The sequence below is a fragment of the Mesoplodon bidens genome (assembly GCF_964165515.1).
Source record: "Mesoplodon bidens genome assembly, chromosome: 9".
Taxonomy (NCBI): Eukaryota; Metazoa; Chordata; class Mammalia; order Artiodactyla; family Ziphiidae; genus Mesoplodon; species Mesoplodon bidens.
The window spans coordinates 69,308,331-69,329,168 of record NC_138166.1 but is presented as its reverse complement, the minus strand read 5'-3'; the positions used below and the strand labels follow the sequence as shown (position 1 = coordinate 69,329,168).

Here is a 20,838-nt window from a genome sequence, read left to right as displayed (position 1 = left end):
TCATCCTTTGAGACTCTCACTTTTATTTCCAGCTGCGTTGGACTTTTTACTTTTCTTCTAAAGGAATTTATTTTTTAACCTTGTGGGATCGCTGTAACCCCAAATAACCTGGGTTTCTTAAAACTTGTATTTCAAGAAAGAACTGAATACCCAATGAGAAAAATTAGAAATCTCAAAGCCTCCCACATGTGTCTTTAATCTTGATGAATGCTCTGTGGCGAGAATAAATTATTGCTTGCAAAGACAGCCTGTTTGGGCCCATTATGTGAAAGATTGCATGATGATGGTCCAAGCTTGGCCGTGGGCCTTGGGCCCAGCCCTGTGGAGATAGAGAAAGCAAAAGAGAGCCTCAGAAGCCTGGGGGTATCTTGTACCACAACTGTTACTCACCCGACAGTAATCACTCAATTGTTATGACAGTAATCACTCAATTGTTATGGCTTTAGGAATTCCTGTCGTGTTCCTGACTCTGGAGGCAATACAATTGCATTAGACAATGCAATGTCAATAGAGAAAAACCACATGCTTGCTTATAAACGGGGACAACTCGGAGTATGCATGTTCATGGCTCAGGGGTCTGATGTGGAGTCAACATATGAAGTATGCCCTATTCAGTTCTGTCAATCTGCATCTGTTCACTAAGCAGCCTCATCTGTAACAACCTTTACAAAGCAGGGTTTGGCAGTGAGTGCTAAGATTCATTTCTCTGTTTCCCTTTTACTGCTATGCTACTTTCCCCATTTTTGTTCCTCTGACTTATGATCACCTTCTGAAGAGCTCAGCAATCAGCTGTCATGGGCTTCCAGTGGAAGTGGTGGAGATAGGGCCCCAGTGCTGTGGGAACGGAGGTGGCCCTTGAGAGAAAAAGGCCAGAAGCTCTGTGTCTAAAAGTGTGGTACGATAGCACAGGGAACCCTGCTTAATGCACTGTGGTGAACTAAATGGGAAGGAAATCTAAAAAAGAGGGGATATATGTATATGTATGACTGATTCGTTTTGCTACACAGTAAAAACTAACACAACATTGTAAAGCAACTATACTCCAATAAAAATTAATTTAAAAATAAATAAATAAATAAAAGTATGGTATAAGACACCTGCATGGGAAGGACCATTGCTTTTTACACACCCAATTGAATAAAGCATAGCTATGCTGGGCCTAGTTAGAATGTTTTTGCTAACTCTAATTGCTGAGAGTTAAAAGTAAGTCCAGAAGTTCACTGCAGAAAACTGAAAACACCAGGTGATAGTAGAGGTGATTTTTTTTTTTTCTCCCATTTCAGTGTTAAAGTTGCAGTCAGTTTTTGTACTTATCTGATAAGGAATTCAGAGCAGAAACTCTGCTCTGGGGGAAAATCCTTAGTAGTTTTCTAACAAGTGTAAGAAAGTTTATCATAAAATCCTAGCCAGGGCTTCCCTGGTGGCGCAGTGGTTGAGAGTCCGCCTGCCGATGCAGGGGACACAGGTTCGTACCCCAGTCCGGGAAGATCACACATGCCGCGGAGCCCGTGAGCCATGGCCGCTGAGCCTGCACATCTGGAGCCTGTGCTCCGCAACGGGAGAGGCCACAACAGTGAGAGGCCCATGTACCGCAAGAAAAAAAAAAAAAATCCTAGCCAAAAAGCTCTTTTAAACTCATACTTTCTAAAAGTTTTCTTTGCAAAGGGAATCTCCTTGGTACAAAGTATTTGTAATCATAGTGCTTCGTCTGGTGCAGGTATAATAACTCAAATCCGCTACATACAGTCAGTGCAGAGCAATTTGCATTTCTCTCTCAAGTCCTGGGGGCTTAGATAGTACTAATTTTGCTTTGGAGAAGCAGTCCCTCCATGACCAATGACATTAAGTCCAGTCTGTAACTAACAGTATTCACCCAGACTGAATGCTGTTTGCTAACCTTTACATGTAGGGATTTTTAAAAATCATTTTTATAGAAATAGTCACTTGCACTTAAAATAGAGTTTTGGAAAATGACCTGTGCAACTCCAGTGATGAGAAGAATAAATGTAAGCACAAACTGAAATCAAAAAATTATAGACTCTTAAAACCAAGAGGAATGTTTAGTGAAGAATCAGCCCCAGAAAGGCAAACTGACTTGCACAGGGACACACACCATGTTAGTGACATAGCTGGTGTTCTGAATTAGTCTGGGGTGCTTTCCAGAACATCACCTGATCATTTTACTTATATCTCAGGTACACAGTGCACAGTGGAGTTGCATGCTCTTGGATAAGCTGTTAACATCTCCATGCCCTTTGTTTTCTATAAACGAAGGTCATTCACTTAGGTGAGTTAGGGGAGGTTCAGGTCTGTCAAGCTCTCGAGTTCTCTGACTCTTTGCTTCTATATTTGGAAATGTGCTTTTTCCCCTTTTCCAGTAAAGAGAGATTAATATATACTTTAAGCCACAATTTCCTGAACACATTATTTTTTTTCTTAAGGAGAAGTCTGTGCTGGAGGAAATAGATGTGATAGTGGCCAGCCTGCTGGACGTCCTGCTGAGGACCATATTGGAGATCACCAGTCGACCACAGCCATCCAGCTCCAGCATGCGTCTCCAGTTCCAGGATGTCACGGTAAGGCCATAAAGCAAATGGCACACCAAACAGCATAGTTGTGCTTGTTAAAGCCTCAGTTGCTTTGAGGGTGGGTTGCTGTTTATAAGCAGCATACAAGATATTTTTAATATAAGATATTTTTAATTACAGAAAGGCCAAATTGGCGCAGTTTATTTTCACTTTGCCCAATTTAAGTTAACCTGGTTCTAAATCCCCAGTCTTCTTGATAACTTTTCATTCTTTTTTTTTTCATCCATCGAATTGCTTGGGGACGTGAGAATAGTGAAATAGAGCAATAGCAGCTGGGGGTCCTGAGTTCTGATTCTGAATTTTTCATTATGACTAGTAAGAATCTTAATTTGGGGTGGGGTGAGGGGGGCTCAGTTTCCTCAGCTATGAATTGAGAAAGTTTGACTTGGTAACTTCTAAGATGTCTTCAAGCTCCACTATTATGAATCTAATACAACATGATTTATAAGAAATATTAAGACATAATTTATGTGATAGTTCATATGTGTATATATTTATACGTGTGTGTGGAGAGCGAGAGAGAGAGATACATAGATAGATGGATAGGTACATAAATTGATTTCTATTTAAAACTCACGTTCAATTGATCAAACATTTTTTTTTCTTAGGTCTGATTAAGAACATTCTTCCAAATACCATTTGCAAAAATGGCAGTAGATGCTATAGTTTTCACATATAGATTATTTACAAAAATGTCAGCCTTTTGCCATTATTTTTACAAATTGTGCATTATAGAACCCCTGTCTTAAGAATGTTTGCCTAGCCCCTGATGAAAATAATTTTTGTTTTTACTTAAAAAAATAAAAAGTCCACCCTGGCTCTCCTGCCAAAGTTGAACGTTTAAGGATGACCATCTTGCATTGAATTTTATTTTCTCTGCTTTCAGAGCTAAGATTTACCTGATTCCTCCTGCCAAGCCCTGGGTTTGGGAAGTAAAGTTAAATTATTTCTTTTAACAAACTAAGGTTAAAGAGAGTATGAAAAAACTTCCTAATATGTGTAATAGTTGTACTGCCTCATTAAAAGAAAAGAAGAGCAAGCAGTTAATTTCTCATGGTCTGATGGAATTTCATGTGTAAAATGCTGCCTACCTCATAGGGTTGGCTTTGCATATTTAGCTATTATTTGGTTCATAGTAAATGCTCAAAATGTCATTTTTTCCTGAAAACCACTGGAGTTCATTATGGGTTTGAAAGTTTGAGGGGTTTTGTTTTGAATTTTTTTGTTCTGTCTTTTCATGTTTTTCTGAACTTTTTATTTTGCAATAATTGTAGAGTCACGTGCAGTTGCGAAAAATAACATAGATATTCCACGTGCCTTTTTCCCAGTCGCCCCAATGATAACCTCTTATCGAACTATAGAACAGTATCACAACTAGGCTATTGACATTAATGTAACCAAGATGCAGAATATTTCCATCACCCCAAGAATCTCCCATCTTGCCCTTTTACAGCCAAACTCACTTCCCTCCCATCTTCACCTCCTTCTTAAGCCTGACAACCACAAAGTCTATTCTCCATTTCTATACTTTTGTCATTTGAAGAATGTTGTATTTGAGTCACTTCACTGTACGGCAGAGATTGGCACAACAATGTAAATCAACTCTACTTCGATTAAAAAAATTAATTTAAAAAAACGTTGTACATGGGCTTCCCTGGTGGTGCAGTGGTTGAGAATCTGCCTGCTAATGCAGGGGACACGGGTTCAAGCCCTGGTCTGGGAGGATCCCACATGCCGCGGAGCAACTAGGCCCGTGAGCCACAGCTACTGAGCCTGCGCGTTTGTAGCCTGTGCTCCGCAACAAGAGAGGCCACGATAGTGAAAGGCCCGCACACCGCGATGAAGAGTGGCCCCCACTTGCCACAACCAGAGAAAGCCCTTGCACAGAAACGAAGACCCAACACAGCAAAAATAAATAAATTAATTAATAAAACTCCTATCCCCAACATCTTCTTTAAAAAAAAAAATGTTGTACAAATAGAATCATACAGTATATAACCTTTTGTGATTGGCTTTTTTTTTTTTAAGTCAGCATAATCCTCTAGAGATTCATCCAGGTCATTGTGTGTGTGTATCTATATATAATTTGTTCCTTTTCCTTCGTCAGTAGTTTTCATGGTATGGATGTACCACAGTGTGTTTAACTATCCCCATTGAAGGCCATCTGGGTTGTTTCAAGAATTTGGCTGTTAATAACAAAGCTGCTATAAACATTTGTGTGCAAGTTTTTATCTAAGCATAAATCTTCATTTCTCCAGGATAAATACTCCCAAGAGTATGACTGCTGAATTGTGTGGTTGTCGCATATTTAGTTTTGTAATAAATGGCCTAACTGTTTTCCCTAGTGGCTGTATCACTTTACATTCTCATATACACAGTGTATGATGAATGATCCAATTTCTCAACACCATAGTCAGCATTTGGTGTTTTCACTTTGAAGAGTGGAGAGGGGATGGGGGCGTTCTGATAGGTAGGTAGTGATATCTTATCATGGTTTTGATTTGCATTTCCCTAATGGCTGATTATGCTGAACATCTTTCACATACTTATTTGCCATCTATATATCCCCTTCAGTGGGATGTCTTTTTATGTCATTTTCCCATTTTCTAATGGGATTGCTTTTTACTCTTGAGTTTTGAGAGTTCTTTATATATTCTAGATACTTGTCCTTCATTGAATATGTGGTTTACAAATATTTTCTCCCACTCTGTAGATTGTTTTTTTCATCCTTTTAACAGGTCTTTTGTAGAGCAAAAATTTTTTCATTTCAATGAAGCCCAATTTATCAATTTTTCCTTTTACAGATCATGCTTTTGATGTCAAGTTGAAGAACTCTTTTTGTCTAGCCCTGTATCGTGAAGGGTCTCTCCTAGTTCTTTTTTCCTAAGAAGTGTTATAGTTTTCTATATTACATTTAAGTCCATGAACCATTTTAAGTTGATTTTTGTATTAGTTATGTCAGATAATTTTAACATCTCTATCACCTCAGTGTTGACATCTCTTTTTTCATTCAATTTTATATCTTGATTTTGGGTATGATGAGTGATTTTCAATTGAGATCTGGACATTTTTGTATTATAAGACTTTGGATCTTATTTAAACCTGTTTCAGGTGGCTTTTTTTTTTTTTTTTTTTTTTTTTTTTTTTGCGGTATGCAGGCCTCTCACTGTTGTGGCCTCTCCCGTTGCGGAGCACAGGCTCCGGATGCACAGGCTCAGCAACCACGGCTCACGGACCCAGCCACTCTGCGGCATGTGGGATCTTCCCGGACCGGGGCCCGAACCGGTGTCCCCTGCATCGGCAGGCAGACTCTCAACCACTGCGCCACCAGGGAAGCCCTCAGGTGGCTTTATGTCACATGACTTGGCAGGGTAAGGGGTTGGGTGCCAATTCATTATGGCCAGATGGAGGTAGAAGTCCAGGTTCCTCACATTGTCTTAACTGACACAGACCAGTTGTCATGAAAGTCCCTGCTCCCTGTCTTGCTCTCCGCTCTGGAGAGAGATGTTGGGTGCCTCATCACAACCTTGTGAGGATGGAAGTCTTGGCTCCCCATTTGGCTTTTGCAGGTGTGAGAAAGGCCAAAGTGTTTTGCAGAATTCAGCTGCAGTAGATCAATGATTGCTAAAAGGTTTTTCTTCTTAAACTGCCCATTTCCTGATCCTTTGGCCCAAGAGAATAGGCTTTGGGGGGGGGGATTTTCGTTGCAGTAGTTGGTGTTTCAAGACAGCCAGCTTCTTCGACTCCAGGGGTGGAATATATGAGGCAAAAAGAAAACCCAGGGAACTCAGCACTATGTCCTTCCCTGGGTCCAGTGTCTCTAGCCAGTCTTTTCTTTCCACCTTCCAGAGTCGTCTTCTGTTTGTTTTATATATAATGGAGGGGTTTTAGTTGTACTTGGCAGGAGGAATTGGGAAAAACATATATACTCCATCTTCCCAAAAGCAGAAGAAAGGCTCCTTCATTTTGGTTTTGATGGTAACATTTCAACTGCTTCCTGGCAATACGGCTCGAACACAATTCTAAAATTATAATGGCAGAGCAAACAAAATCATAGGAAATGCTGCATGTGGTCAAAGACTGCCCGAGGTTAAAAGCTAGAACACTTTTTCAAACTGCTTTATATCCATAGGCAGGGTTGAAACTGCCAAATTTCTCTGGGACATGCATGTCCTGTAGGGCTTCACAGTGTAATAATCAGTGCAAATTAAGAGACTTGAGAAGGCAATGCATGAAGCTCGTGGATGGATTTGGGCAAGCAGTTTGATCATCTGGTGTGCTACAATTTTAGGAGAATCACATAAAGTGAAACCTTCCCCCACGTAGCTATGTTGTGCTCCTTGCTGTGTGAAAAACCAAGCTCACTCTAGGTATGTGGGATGAAGTTTGCGAGAAAACATGCACTTAAATTGTTTGGCACTTTAGATTTTATGCTTTAAGGCTCTTTTTTTTTGAGTCCTCAGGCAGACCTGGTTTGAATCCTACTCTTCCCTTTGATTAACTACGCATGCTCTTGGGCAAGTTACCTAGTATCTTTAGCTTCTGTTTCTTTGCCTTTAAAATAGAGAAAATAATTGAACTTATCTCAAAGTTAATGTGAGGGTTTCATCAAATCTGTAAAAGTGTTTAAACAATATCAGTACATTTTAGCCATTAGTAATTGTGGTAGCAACAGTGGTCCGTAATATTATTATTATTATTGCAGAAGTAATACCTGTGTTGTTGTTGTTATTGTTACCGAATTAACCAAAATCAATTACATACTCACAAGTATAGAAAAGAAAGGTGGCTTTAATCAGAATGCCGGCAATCTGGGGAGACGGTGGACTCAGCATCCCTCAAAAACCACCTCCGAAGATTCTGCTCAGCCATGAAAGGTTTTAAAGGGAAACAGGGTAGTAATCTCAGTTCATCAAAATTGAGATGGGGGTCAGAGTCATTGCCATCCCCAATGTGTGCAGGCTTGTCAACTCCCTTGTGATCTTCCTCTGGATGTTATCTTGTTCATACAGTTTGGTCACACATTCTGTTCGGGAGATTACTGAAGGGAAAGCTAGGGAAGAGATCTGGTCATCTATTAATTACTTATTCTTCATTTCTACTTCTTTGATGTACAGAAAGAACTGACAAGTTAGGCAAGGTATTGTGTGATTAAAAGATTTGAAATGTGTGCTTGGGCTGGAGATGAGTAGAGCATGGAGGTCCCAGGTTTAAAAGTTAGTTACAATATAGCTTTGCTAAAGTGACAGGAAATGGGGCTTCCTGCTTTTATAGCAAACAGGGCAGTTTCCTGTAAAGAGCGCTTACATTATAACGGATTCTATGGTGAGAAATATGTTCTGGTCATTGACAAGGTCATTTCTCTGGGCACTGAAGACCTGTCTAATTTCTTCATCATTTTCTCTTATTTAGAGAACAGGCTTTCTGAATAGGGAGTCTTTACATGGCAGTCCTACCCTGAGCACCCTTCAGTCTTTACAGAAAAAGTGCCCACAATAAGCAGACATAATGTAGGTAAAAGTCGGTCCCACAGCGTGTCGTGGTGAAGTGTTTCATCTCTCTGTAAGTACCACGGCTGTCACCCTGCCTCCCAGTAACACCAACGGGATGACCGGCTTCTGCTATTGTCATAATTCCAGATAATAGTAGCCTTATTTTTACTATCTAAAAGGATTGTACTTTTTGTTCTTCTACCAACTGCTCTTTTAGGTTTAAAATACTCTCTCTAGCTGGAAAAAAAAAAAGAAGCACCATTGTAATCGGTTCCTTTCAAACATCTAATTTTATGTGGAAGCAGATTTTATAAAGAGGCATATATGGCTGTTTGTTCACACCCTCAAACTAATTGGACTCCAGAGTTCCTTACAAGTGATAAGTGCTTCTTTTCTTTGCACATAATTCTGTTCAGCACCATTTATAGTGCAGGTGCCTCAGTTCAGCAGGAGCCACGTCTAAGACATACTCTGCATTTGTTTAAAGTTTTTGCACACCATGGGCTGTGGTTGGGGGAAGGAGAAGAAGGCAGGAGAATTCTGTGAGATGTTTCTGGGGAAAATTGTGGGTATGTATAATAGAAGGTTTCTTGAAGACTGTTGTAGCCATCTAATAACCTTATTCACAGTTATTGGTGGAAATGCCCAGTATGCTCAATCTAGTTGTAAAATGGATGCAAGCCACTATAGCATAGAGTTCTTTCTGACAGTGATTTGTACATAAAAAAGTTCCAACACTAAAATGAAGTGAATCTTGGCCAACAGTGGTTTTTTATTTATTCTTTTTAATAAATTGTGAGTCTAGAGTTTTCATGTAGACACTTAAAAATCTCTTAGAAACAAAGTTACATTACGGGTAAAAAATATTGGACGTCTAGGCCTCTTAACAGGGCTAAATGTGCTTGGAGTTCCTAAATTGATGAAGTGAATAAATAAAATGACATTGGACAGTAAATACTGGGATTGACGACATGTCTTAATTGTGCCAAGATTAGATATCAGGATGACAAGTTGTTTGCATTGGGCCTAAACCAGATGTGACAGATATGAACAGGTAATGATATGGATTCAAAGAGGTATTCTCCTAGGTATGGTGACTGTAAAGATTTAATGAAAGTCTATTCACTTTTGAATAATTTTTCTTATTACTAAAATTATTAAAAATAATGTCATTTAAGATATTTCACTATTCACAAAATGTATGTTGAAATAAATATTCTAAGAATATTGATCTAGTAGCTGCATTGGAGACAGTGTAGATAGGATGTAGAAAAACTAAGAGATGAAACATTGAATGCATTTCTACCAACTAGATTTACATTTTCATGTCAAGACGTAAGAGAGGCTAAAAAGGGGCTTCCCTGGTGGCGCAGTGGTTGAGAGTCCACCTGCCGATGCAGGGGACGCGGGTTCGTGCCACGGTCCGGGAGGATCCCACATGCCGCGGAGCGGCTGGGCCCGTGAGCCATGGCCGCTGAGCCTGCACGTCCGGAGCCTGTGCTCCACAACAGGAGAGGCCACAGCAGTGAGAGGCCCGCATACCGCAAAAAAAAAAAAAAAAAAAAAAAAAAGAGAGGCTAAAAGGTACAGACATTGGTTATCAACAGGCAGATTCTTATATACCTAATTGTATTTGAAATATAACCCCCAAGCTCAGTTATATTTCCTCAATAAAATAAATCAGTCTGAGCAGCAGGAAGAAGAGCCAGAGATACCTAGGTTAACACTGCAGCTTCACCATTTTCTGACTGTGGAACGTGGGATAAATATGTTATTAACTTTAACAGATCTCACTGTAACGTTAAGTTAATAGTGTCCACCCAACAAGGCTCTAGTGAGGGATAAACTTGATAATATAATCAAATACAGCAACTTACACATAGTGCCATTCCATAAATGATAATATTGTCATAATGTCTTATTTTTTAAAGTTTAGAGATATAATTGACATGCAAAAAATTGCATGTGTTTAAAGTCTACAGCTTGATAAAATTTTGACATAATATATATACCTGTGAACCTTCATCACCGTCCAGATAATGAACATGTCTATTATTCTCGCAAGTTTCTTTGTGCTTGTTTGTATTCCCTCCCTCTTGCCCCTCTTCATTACCTCATCCCCAGGCAACCACTGACCTACTTTCTGTTACCATAGATAAGTTTGCATCTTCTAGATTTTTATATGAATGGAATCATACAGTGTGTGTTTATTGTTATTGGTTTTTTGGGGGAAGGGGGGAGGAGGAGGGCATTTTGACTTCTTCAATATAATTATTTGAGTTTCATCAATGTTACTCTGTTTATCAGTAGTTCATTTCTTTTTAATGTTGAATAGTATTTTATTATATGGATATGCTATAATTTGTTTATTCATTCACCTGTTCGTGGGCGTTTGGATTGTTTCTGGTTTGGGCTTTCTGTTCTATTTATCTATTTTTCTGTTTTGACATCAGTAACACAGTATCCTGATTACCATAGCATTATAGTTTAGTCTCAAAGTCAGGTAGTCTAAGACCTTTAACTTTGTTCTTTTTCATAGTTGTTTTCACTATTCCAGGTCCTTTGCACTTCCATATGAATTTTAAAATCAGCTTGTCACTTTCTGCCCCCCAAAATACCTGCTATGATATGGAGTGGGATTGCATTGAATTTATATATCAATTTGGAGTGAGTTAACATCTTAACAATATTGAATCACCCAGTCTATGAACATAGTATATCTCTCTATTTATTTAGGTCATCTTTAATTGCTCTCATCAAGGTTTTGTAGCTTTCAGCAGATCTTACATATATTCTGTCATATATATCACTAAGTAGTTCATATTTTAATGGTATTATAAACTATACTATTTTAAATTTCAATTTCTAATTGTTCATTTTCATTATGCAGAAAATTGATTTTTGTACACTGAAATTGTATTCTTAAACATTGATTAACTCACTTAAGTAGTTCTAGTAGCTCATTGTAGATTCTGTAGCATTTTCTTTGAACACAAATATGTTGTCTGTGAATAAAGACAGCTTTTTAAAAATTCCTTTCCAATCTGTATTTCTTTATTTCTTGTTCTTGCTTTATTGCACTTACTAGAACCTTCACTATAATGTTGAGTAGAAGTGGTGAACTGTTTAAGTTTTGGGATGTCTGAAAAGTCTTTATTTTGTCTTTGTTTTTGAAAGAATTTTATGGGGTAACATTCTTGGTTGATAGTTGTTTTCTTTCAGTACTCTAAAGATGTTGCTCCACTGTTTTCTAGCTTGTATTGTTTCCAGTGAGAAATCTCTCATCTTTATCTTTAGTTTGTATTGTTTCCAGTGAGAAATCTCTCATCCTTATCTTTCTTCCTCTGGATATAATGTGTCTTTTTTTCGCTCTGACTGGTGTTAAGATTTTCTCTTTATCACTGGCTATCAGCAATTTTACTATGTTGTGCTTTGGTGTAATTTTTTTCATGCTTTGTATGCTTAGGGTTTGTTGAAATTCTTTGATACATAGGTTTATGCTTTTCAAAGAATCTGAAATTTTTTCCCCTTATTTCTTCAACTACTTTTTCTGACCCCTTCTCTTTGAGGTCTGCAATTACGTATATATTTTGCTACTTGAAGTTGTCCTAGAGTTCACTGTGCTTTTTTCTTCTCTTTTAGTTTTTTTTTTTCTCTGTTTCATTTTGGAGGATATCTATTATGCTGTCTTCTTCTATATTGTCTGTTGACTGAAAAAAAATGCACAACCTAAAAGTTGAGAATTATGTTTTATTCAGCAGACTTACTAAGGAGTATAACCCCAGATGGCAACCTTTCAGATATTTCTGAGGGACTGTCCCAAAGAGGTAAGGGAGGAACCAGGATATATAGGAGTTTTTACTGAAAAAAAAAAATGTAGTCAAACATCAAAATATTATTGCTAATCATAAAAAACAGACATCTCAAGTGAATGATTTTAGTGCTTTTCTATGTATGAGAAGATTCAAGAGTCTGGGCTTATTGAAATTATTCCTTTGATGTGTATCTTAACTATCTAGGACCAGTATCCTGTTTTCTCCATCCTGAATTCCCCTCAGGTGCACCATCAGGGGTGGCTGTAGTAGATGATGACTCAACAGCCTTTGTATACTGAAATGGCAGGTGACATTCTTTGTCCACAGTCTAATCTGCCATTAGTCCCATTCAGTGAATTTTCATCTCATACATGACAGTCTTCATCTCTAGAAGTTTAATTTGGTTCCTTTTGAAATCTTACATGCCTCTAATTAACATGTTCATTCTTTCTTCAAGCTTCCTGAATATATAGAATACAGTAATAATAACTATTTTAATGTCCTTAACTGCTAATTCTATTATCTGTGTCATTTCTGGTCTGTTTCTATTGATTGATTATTTTCTCATTTGTTTCATCATTTTTTTTTTTTTTTTTTTTTTTTTTTTTGCGGTACACGGGCCTCTCACTGTTGTGGCCTCTCCTGTTGCGGAGCACAGGCTCTGGACGCGCAGGCTCAGCGGCCATGGCTCACAGGCCCAGCCGCTCCGCGGCATGTGGGATCTTCCCGGACCGGGGCACGAACCCGTGTCCCCTGCATCGGCAGGCGGACTCTCAACCACTGCGCCACCAGGGAAGCCCTGTTTCATCATTTTTTCCTATTTCTGTGTAAGCCTAGTAATTTTTTATTGAACACCAGACATTGTAAATTTTACCTTGTTGGGAGGTGAATTTTTTTTTAATTCCAAAAAATATCTTTGACCTTTGCTGTGGAATGAGGATGGCAGTTTCTTGGGGACTGTTAGATTGTTTCAGGTCTTGCTTTTGAACTTTTTTAGGTAGGATCAGAGCAGCATTTATTCTAGGAGTAATTTTTCCCCACTACTGAGGAAAAGAGTACTTTTAGTACTCTAACTGATGCCCTGATGCCCTATTAATAGTGAGGATTTTTCAGTCTGGCTGGTGAGAATAAACACTATTCTCAGTCATATATGAGCACCAGTCATGTATGAGCTCCTAGTCCTTTCAGGTAGTTTCTTCCTAGCCTTGGGTTGTTTCTTCATACACATACACTAAAATATTCATGATTGTGCCCTTAAATTTTCTATTTCTTGTGTTAAGTATCAAGGGTTCCTTTGTGCATTAACAAAGTAATATGTTGAGCTTAGAGGGTATTTCTGCTAGCCCATACTGGTTAGTTCTTAAATATTTGCCCTAAAAAGTATGTAGGGATAATTACTTGTCATATCTGTGTGTTGCAGATGATTATCCACATGCAAGGAGCCAGCTTGCATCTCTGGTTACCCTGACATGGCCATTAAGTAGCATCCTCAGGCCTCCCATGGCCTTGGTAGGGATACGTTTGACTGTCCTGACTTAGCTGCCTCTCTTGATAAATCCGACTACTCAGGGCTTTTAGTCTCAGATTTTACATGTGAGCCTATAATCTTTTTCCGTGTAAACTCAAAGAAACCAATTCCCAATTAAACTGAATTTCTCTAAATCCACTGTCAATTACCACTGATTACTTCTCCTGTTGTGCTTGTATTGTTTTAAATGTAACTAAAAGTAGATAAATTCTTTGCTGAGCAAAAAAGTTTGCATTGAAAACATATATTTTAAGTTAGAAATGCATCAGGAAATGCAAGTGATAGCAATTCTGTAAGTCTTCAAATCTATGGATGCTATACATATATTTTCTTTTTCATTATTAATTTTTAAGATTTGGACTTTGTAGGAGTCAATCACATAGCACCCAAGCACAAAAGGATCATAGTTAACTTAAACTGTTCTTAGACTTGTGATTGCCAAGGGGGAGGGGAGATGGGGGAGGGGTGGGTTGGGAGTTTGGGGTTAGCAGATGCAAACTAGTATATATAGGATGGATAAACAAGGTCCTACCATATAGCACAGGGAACTATATTCAATATCCTATGATAAACCATAATGGAAAAGAATATGAAAAAGTGTGTATATATATGTTCTGTATTACAGAATCATTTTACTGTACAGCAGAAATTAACACAACATTGTAAATCAACTAGACTTTAATAAAATAAATTTTAAAAGATAAATAAACTGTGCTTAAAAGGAGATTGAAACCAACATTATGCAATGTATGGCTTTTTCGACACCCAACAAGTCAGCAGATGAACACTCTCATGAGCTAGAGAAAGTCATGTGAATTCAAAAATGGAGCATGGGGCTTCCCTGGTGGCGCAGTGGTTGAGAGTCCGCCTGCCGATGCAGGGGACACGGGTTCGTGCTCCGGTCCGGGAGGATCCTGCATGCCGCGGAGCGGCTGGGCCCGTGAGCTATGGCCGCTGAGCTTGCGCATCCGGAGCCTGTGCCCCGCAGCGGGAGAGGCCACAACAGTGAGAGGCCCGTGTACCACACAAAAAAAAAAAAAAATGGAGCGTGAAGGTACAGGAAGAGCTTTGGAGTAGAAAACCCCAGGAATAACTACAGCTCTGCCAGTTTCTAGCTGTGTGACTTTGGACAAGTCTTTTAGCCCACCAAACCTACATTTTACTTTCTTTAAATTAGCATTCCCTGTGCTGTACAGCAGAAATTAACACAATGTTGTAAATCAGCTATACTTCAATAAAAAAAAAAAATTAGTGTTATACCCCCTACCTTATAACACTGATATGAGGCTCAAACAGTATAATGAACAAAGACATAGTAAATGCTTAATAAATGGTCAGGAGCCTCAGTACCTTATCTTCTTTAAGTGTGTGGAGTTACTTCCCTACTGAAAAGCTTCCACCCAAGGTAAAAAAAAAAAAAATCCACTGTAAATTTTATTTTTTCATTATTTATTTATTTTTGGCTGCATTGGGTCTTCATTGCTGCGTGCGGGCTTTCTCTAGTTGTGGCGAGTGGGGGCTACTCTTCGTTGTGGTGTGCGGGCTTCTCATTGTGGTGGCTTCTCTTGTTGCAGAGCATGGGCTCTAGGCGCATGGGCTCAGTAGTTGTGGCACGCGGGCTTCAGTAGTTGTGGCACGCAGGCTCAGTAGTTGTGGCTTGCAGGCTCTAGAGTGCAGGCTCAGTAGTTGTGGCACATGGGCTTAGTTGCTCCACGGCATGTGAGCTCTTCCTGGACCAGGGATTGAACCCGTGTCCCCTGCATTGGCAGGCGGATTCTTAACCACTGTGCCACCAGGGAAGTCCCCACTCTAAATTTTAAAATGCATGTGTACCAAGTAAATGGTAATCATTACAGGGAGAAATTTGACTGTAATATTATGGTTAATCTAGATTAAGACAACATCATAGGGTAAATTTGGATCATAGTGGGTTTTCTTTTCAAGTGTTCTATTTGAGATCAGTTGAAGGTAAGTTACTGATGTTTTTTTTTATGTACTTACTAAAAAACATGCTTCCTTTTTTTTCAATTAGGGAGAGTTTGTTGCTTGTCTCCTGTCCCTGTTACGGCAAATGACAGATAGACATTATCAACAGCTTCTTGATAGTTTCAATACGAAAGAAGAACTAAGGGTAAGTGGCATTTTTTAAAGTGTCTAATATATCTTTTTAGTTTCTCTTGTTCTTATTCATCATCGTTCAGATGGGTTTTTGACAATTGCTTTACCTGATTCCATTAAATTCTGTTTTTTATCAGATTTATCCACAGATTTGCTCTTCTGTCTTGATTCTTTAAAAGTTCTTTACTCAAGCCAAGCAATTAATTCTTATTTTGGACAAGCATATAGGATTTGAAATGCCTGCCATCAAAGTCCAGTAACTGGGCTTCCCTGGTGGCGCAGTGGTTGAGAGTCCGCCTGCCGATGCAGGGGACGTGGGTTCGTGCCCCGGTCCGGGAAGATCCCACATGCCGCGGAGCAGGTGGGCCCGTGAGCCATGGCCGCTGAGCCTGCGCGTCCGGAGCCTGTGCTCCACAACGGGAGAGGCCACAACAGTGAGAGGCCCGCAAACCACAAAAAAAAAAAAAAAAAAGTCCAGTAACCTAGAAACAAAGTAGCAGAACTAATGAGACAAAAGCAAATAGACTGAGTCTAGTTAAGTGGGCTTAGAAATATTGCCTTAATAGCAGATAAGGGAGTATGTATTACTATATTAGCTGATTTCAGGACTTAGAAATATTGCCTTAATAGCAGATAAGGGAGTATGTATTACTATATTAGCTGATTTCATCCCTCTAAAAACACAGTGAGAAGTTCTGGCTACAACATTCTGACTAGGGAGGCAGAGCTGTATTTGACATTCTCTGTGGGCTTTTGGTCTAATCAATATGCTGTGCTACTCTGACAGTGACATTAAATGGAAAATATTGATGCTGGGTTTGTAAAAATCCAATCTTTGCTAAGATTTAGGTGACTTTAATGCTTCCTTCATGGTGTTCACTAAAATCTTACAAGCTGATTGTCCTCAGTCACAGGAATGTCCTATCTTCTGTCCGTATTTACTTTTATTTCTCTTCCATCGCTTCAGTTTCTAGACAGCTTCATACATAAACCATCAAAATGGAAGGGTCACTTAACTGCTGGTGAAACCATACTCTTTCTCGGATGGGACTTGAACCCAGCCAAAACTCAGATTGGGACTCGAACCCACGGTCTGGGACTTGAACCCAAGTCACCCGCAGATTGAAACTTAAACGCGCCATCTCTGACTTAGGAGGGGACTTGAACCCACTGTCTTTTTTTTTTTTTAACAACTTTATTGGAGTATAATTGCTTTACAATGGTGTGTTAGTTTCTGCTGTATAACAAAGTGAATCAGCTATACATATACATATATCCCCATATCCTCTCCCTCTTGCGTCTCCCTCCCATGCTCCATATCCCACCCCTCTAGGTGGTCACAAAGCACCAAGCTGATCTCCCTGTGCTATGCGGCTGCTTCCCACTAGCTATCTATTTTACATTTGAACCCACTGTCTTTTTTTTTTTTACATCTTTATTGGAGTATAATTGCTTTACAATGGTGTGTTAGTTTCTGCTTTATAACAAAGTGAATCAGTTATACATATACATATGTTCCCATATCTCTTCCCTCTTGCGTCTCCCTCCCTCCCACCCTCCCTATCCCACCCCTCTAGGTGGTCACAAAGCACTGAGCTGATCTCCCTGTGCTATGAGGCTGCTTCCCACTAGCTATCTGTTTTACATTTGAACCCACTGTTCAAATGAAACTATTTGAAACTATTCACCTGGTATCCGGACTTACTGAAGCTCAGGTTCTTTTGTCTCAGAAGAGAAAGAAGTCAGCATGAGGCAAAGCGATAGGCAAAGAGTGAGTTTATTAGCATAGGATGCTTGTGAGAGATAGAAGCAGGCCAGCAAGGGAGTATGGCCCCAGGAACAAAGAGGGCTACACTTTTATAATCAAAGAAAAAGTGGGGGGCTTCCCTGGTGGCGCAGTGGTTGAGAGTCCGCCTGCCGATGCAGGGGACACGGACGGGTTCGTGCCGGGGAAGATCCCACATGCCGCAGAGCGGCTGGGCCCGTGAGCCATGGCCGCTGAGCCTGTGCGTCCGGAGCCTGTGCTCCGCAGCGGGAGAGGCCACGGCAGTGAGAGGCCCGCGTACCAGGAAAAAAAGAAAAAGAAAAAGTGGGGAGGGGAGAAGACGACCTTCTCCCTCATTTTTGGGTGGATGTCAAGGCTTACGTCATTAGCTCCTCCTTTGACCCTCTGTGGTCTAACCGGGACTGTCATGGCGCTATTTAAATCATATGTGTATTAGCAAAAGGGTATTAACATATACTTAAATATGGTAGTTCATCTCAGATTTTGGTATAATGTCCCCCTTCACCTGGTTTCTTTCCCCTTTCACCTACATTCCTGTCTTGGCTACATGCAGAATGCTACTCTTCAAGGACCATTAATTCCCTGACTTCGTGTAACATGATTCAGATCCCATATCTACTGTCTTGTGTTTTAACTATCAGGACTTGTGGCTTGAGTGTGTGTGCCTGGCCCTTGAATGCACCTGCTCTTCCTAAAAGGTAGTATAGATTGTTGCTAGGTTACTGGATTATTTTGTTGAGTGGTCATTAGCTTACAACAGTCTCCCAGACTTCCTTAAAGTTCCCTTCCCTAGTGGGATTGCTAAGAATTATAAGACAGTGGTTATAGTCACAGTGTAACATTTGCGTGATTACAGGCCTTCATAGTGCCTTAGAGGAAGATTTCTAGATTTTTTTCAATATAGATAACGCATAGGGATCACTTATCTTTGACTTTTAACTGTTGTATCATCTCAGAAGAATCTTTCAGTTACCTTGGATCAGCTGACAAGCTGAGTCATATAAAACAAATAGGTTTGGGCAGATGTAATCTATCTGACAGTTGATTAGCATATGCCCAAGCCTGAAAATATCATGTTTTTCATGCTTATATTTAATCTTGAGTTTAGCATTAAAAATGGATAAAGATCTTAGAACTTACCCACTTATATACAGAAACCCATATGGTTAAAAAGGAAAATAATTGTGCAGTTATTAATTTTCATCACAAGTTGAATATTTAACACAGCTGAGGAACCATTAGGTTTTACTCGAGAAGTCTATGACTTTGTATTTCAAAATTTCACATAGGAAAAATTACATATTTTCACAGGGCCTGGGAATGAGAAAAAAATAGTAGAAAAGCATAAGTTGAAAAACATGATTTGTTTAATCTAGGTATTGAGTTTTATGCTTTAATAGTCACATTAACAATAATAAAGCAAATGAAAGTAATGAACAAAGTGTTTCATGTGGCTTTCCCTCATTTCAGTCAGCCACACACCTTTTCAAGGGACACATGTTTCCCACTTCAAAATAGCCGGGCCTAAAAAAAATAAGAAAAAAACCTGGGCCTTCAGGCCAAGGACATTTTTTTAACAATATTAATTACTCTATCTGTCCTTCAGATTGAGCAATTCTGACGTACCAAGTGCTACCAGCATTATTATGTAACCAGAAACAAAAAGGCCCGTTCCTGTAGGGGGAAGAGTCAAACTGGTAATGGGCAGTAACATAGGCAAATGACAGTGGTGAAGACACAGAGTAAGCACACAGTACTTTGGAGCATCTAGGAATTGCTGCCAGCCCCAACTCAATGCTAGAGGAAAACTCCCCAAGGGAGGTCTCAGCTGGGAGCTGGGTGGGAGTGTGCTGTCCATCTTTGGCTGAGACATTCAGATCTCTCAACTAAAACGTCACCTGAATATCCTAACTGACACACCACAGCTGCCATTCCACCTTTATAACGGTTATTAGAATCTGGAACATTTTTGTTTATTTTTTTATGTGTATCCCCAACTCCTAGCTACTAGGTTATAAACTTCTTGATGTCTGAAATGACCGCTGGTTCACTGCTGTATCCTCAGATCCCAGAACTTGCCTAGCATGCTGTATGCATTCAGGCAACATTTGTAGATTGATAGACCGACTGTACAGTGTGAGGAAGAGAGATGTAAGACATAAGGCTCTGTGAATGTGCATAGACTTTATCTTGAGGACATTGGAAAACTATGGAGGGTTTTAAGAAGGGACAGACATGATCACATTTGTGTTAACAGAGACCTATCTGGTTGCACTATTGAATTATCGAATGTTTGGTGAACTTGAGCATTTTCAATGCATTGGTGAGGGTGGAAGTCAAGATGTCATGGACTGAGGAATTAAAAAAAAAAAGAAAAAGATACAGTGGATGTGGACAGTGTTTCAAGAAGAGGAGCATAAGGTGTCTACTGAAAGAGAACTTGGGATGTCAGAGGAATATTTATCATGGAGGAGACTTAAAACATATTTAAATAAAAATGATCAGAGCTGGTGGAGAGGGAGACATTGAAGATAAAAGAGGTCCTAACTCACAGGGGGAGGTCTCTAAGAAAGCAGCAGGAGGGACCTAATTAGCCTTGACTGGGAGGAAGGACAGCTTCCCCAGTGTAAGAACAGAAGGGGGATAACTGGAGTGAAGGCAGACTGGAGGGCATTTATTTTACTAAAGGCTAATTAGTCAGCTGGTTTTAATCTGTATTTTTAAAGTTCAGATACCACCTTTTAACAAGTAAAGTTTTCCTGTTCTCAATTTTCTTCAAAGTCAAGTATCCATATTTATGCTACTGAAATCTATGTTACAAGATTTTCCAAAGATGATAGCACTGGTCTCTAGTCCCTTGTTTGAAGTCCTTCTACCAAATGTGTTTCAGAAATCAGAATTTTTGAGATTTCAGAAAGATAATGTGGCACATATACTGTATAGTATCATATAGCACCTCCAGTAGAATTGGGAGTAGCAACTACAGCTGACCCTTGAACCATGTGTAGTTGAAAATCCACATATAGCCTAGTGTCAGCCCTCTGTACACATGGTTCCTCTCTATCCATGTTTCCTCCACATCCATGGCTCTGCATCCATGGATTCAACCAACTGCGGATCATGTAGTACTGTAGTATTTACTATTGAAAAAAATCTTTGTATAAGTGAACCTGCACAGTCCAAACCCATGTTGTTCAAGGGTCAACTGTATAATCAAACATCTCAGTATTTCTGTAGCTAAATAAAATATTCGCTCTAGGTGGGATAAATAAAGACTATGAGTAGTTTGGGTAAGGTTTTGCTGCCAAATGTATTATAAAACCAAAAATCTTAGAGGACTGTGGGATTTGCGTATTGTGGTAAAGGAACTGACGACCTCCAACAGCAAACATTTATATAGAACTTAGTACATGTAAGGCACTGTTCTAAGAGGCTGATTAATATTAACACATTTAATCCTGAAAAGAACCCCATGAGGTAAGCACTATTATTATTTTATTGTGTCAGTTGC

The 20,838-nt window shown here is 39.4% G+C and overlaps 1 protein-coding gene across 2 annotated transcripts in view; it reads left to right on the top strand.

The window, feature by feature from the left end:
- The window catches only part of DOCK4 (dedicator of cytokinesis 4), a 487,691-nt gene that overhangs the window by 378,446 nt on the left and 88,407 nt on the right, over positions 1-20,838 (top strand). For both annotated transcript variants that reach the window (XM_081243754.1, XM_081243753.1), the window contains exons 25-26: positions 2,442-2,576; positions 15,456-15,554. In XM_081243754.1, coding sequence (XP_081099880.1) covers positions 2,442-2,576; positions 15,456-15,554 — 234 coding nt within the window. The remainder of the gene's footprint in view (positions 1-2,441; positions 2,577-15,455; positions 15,555-20,838) is intronic.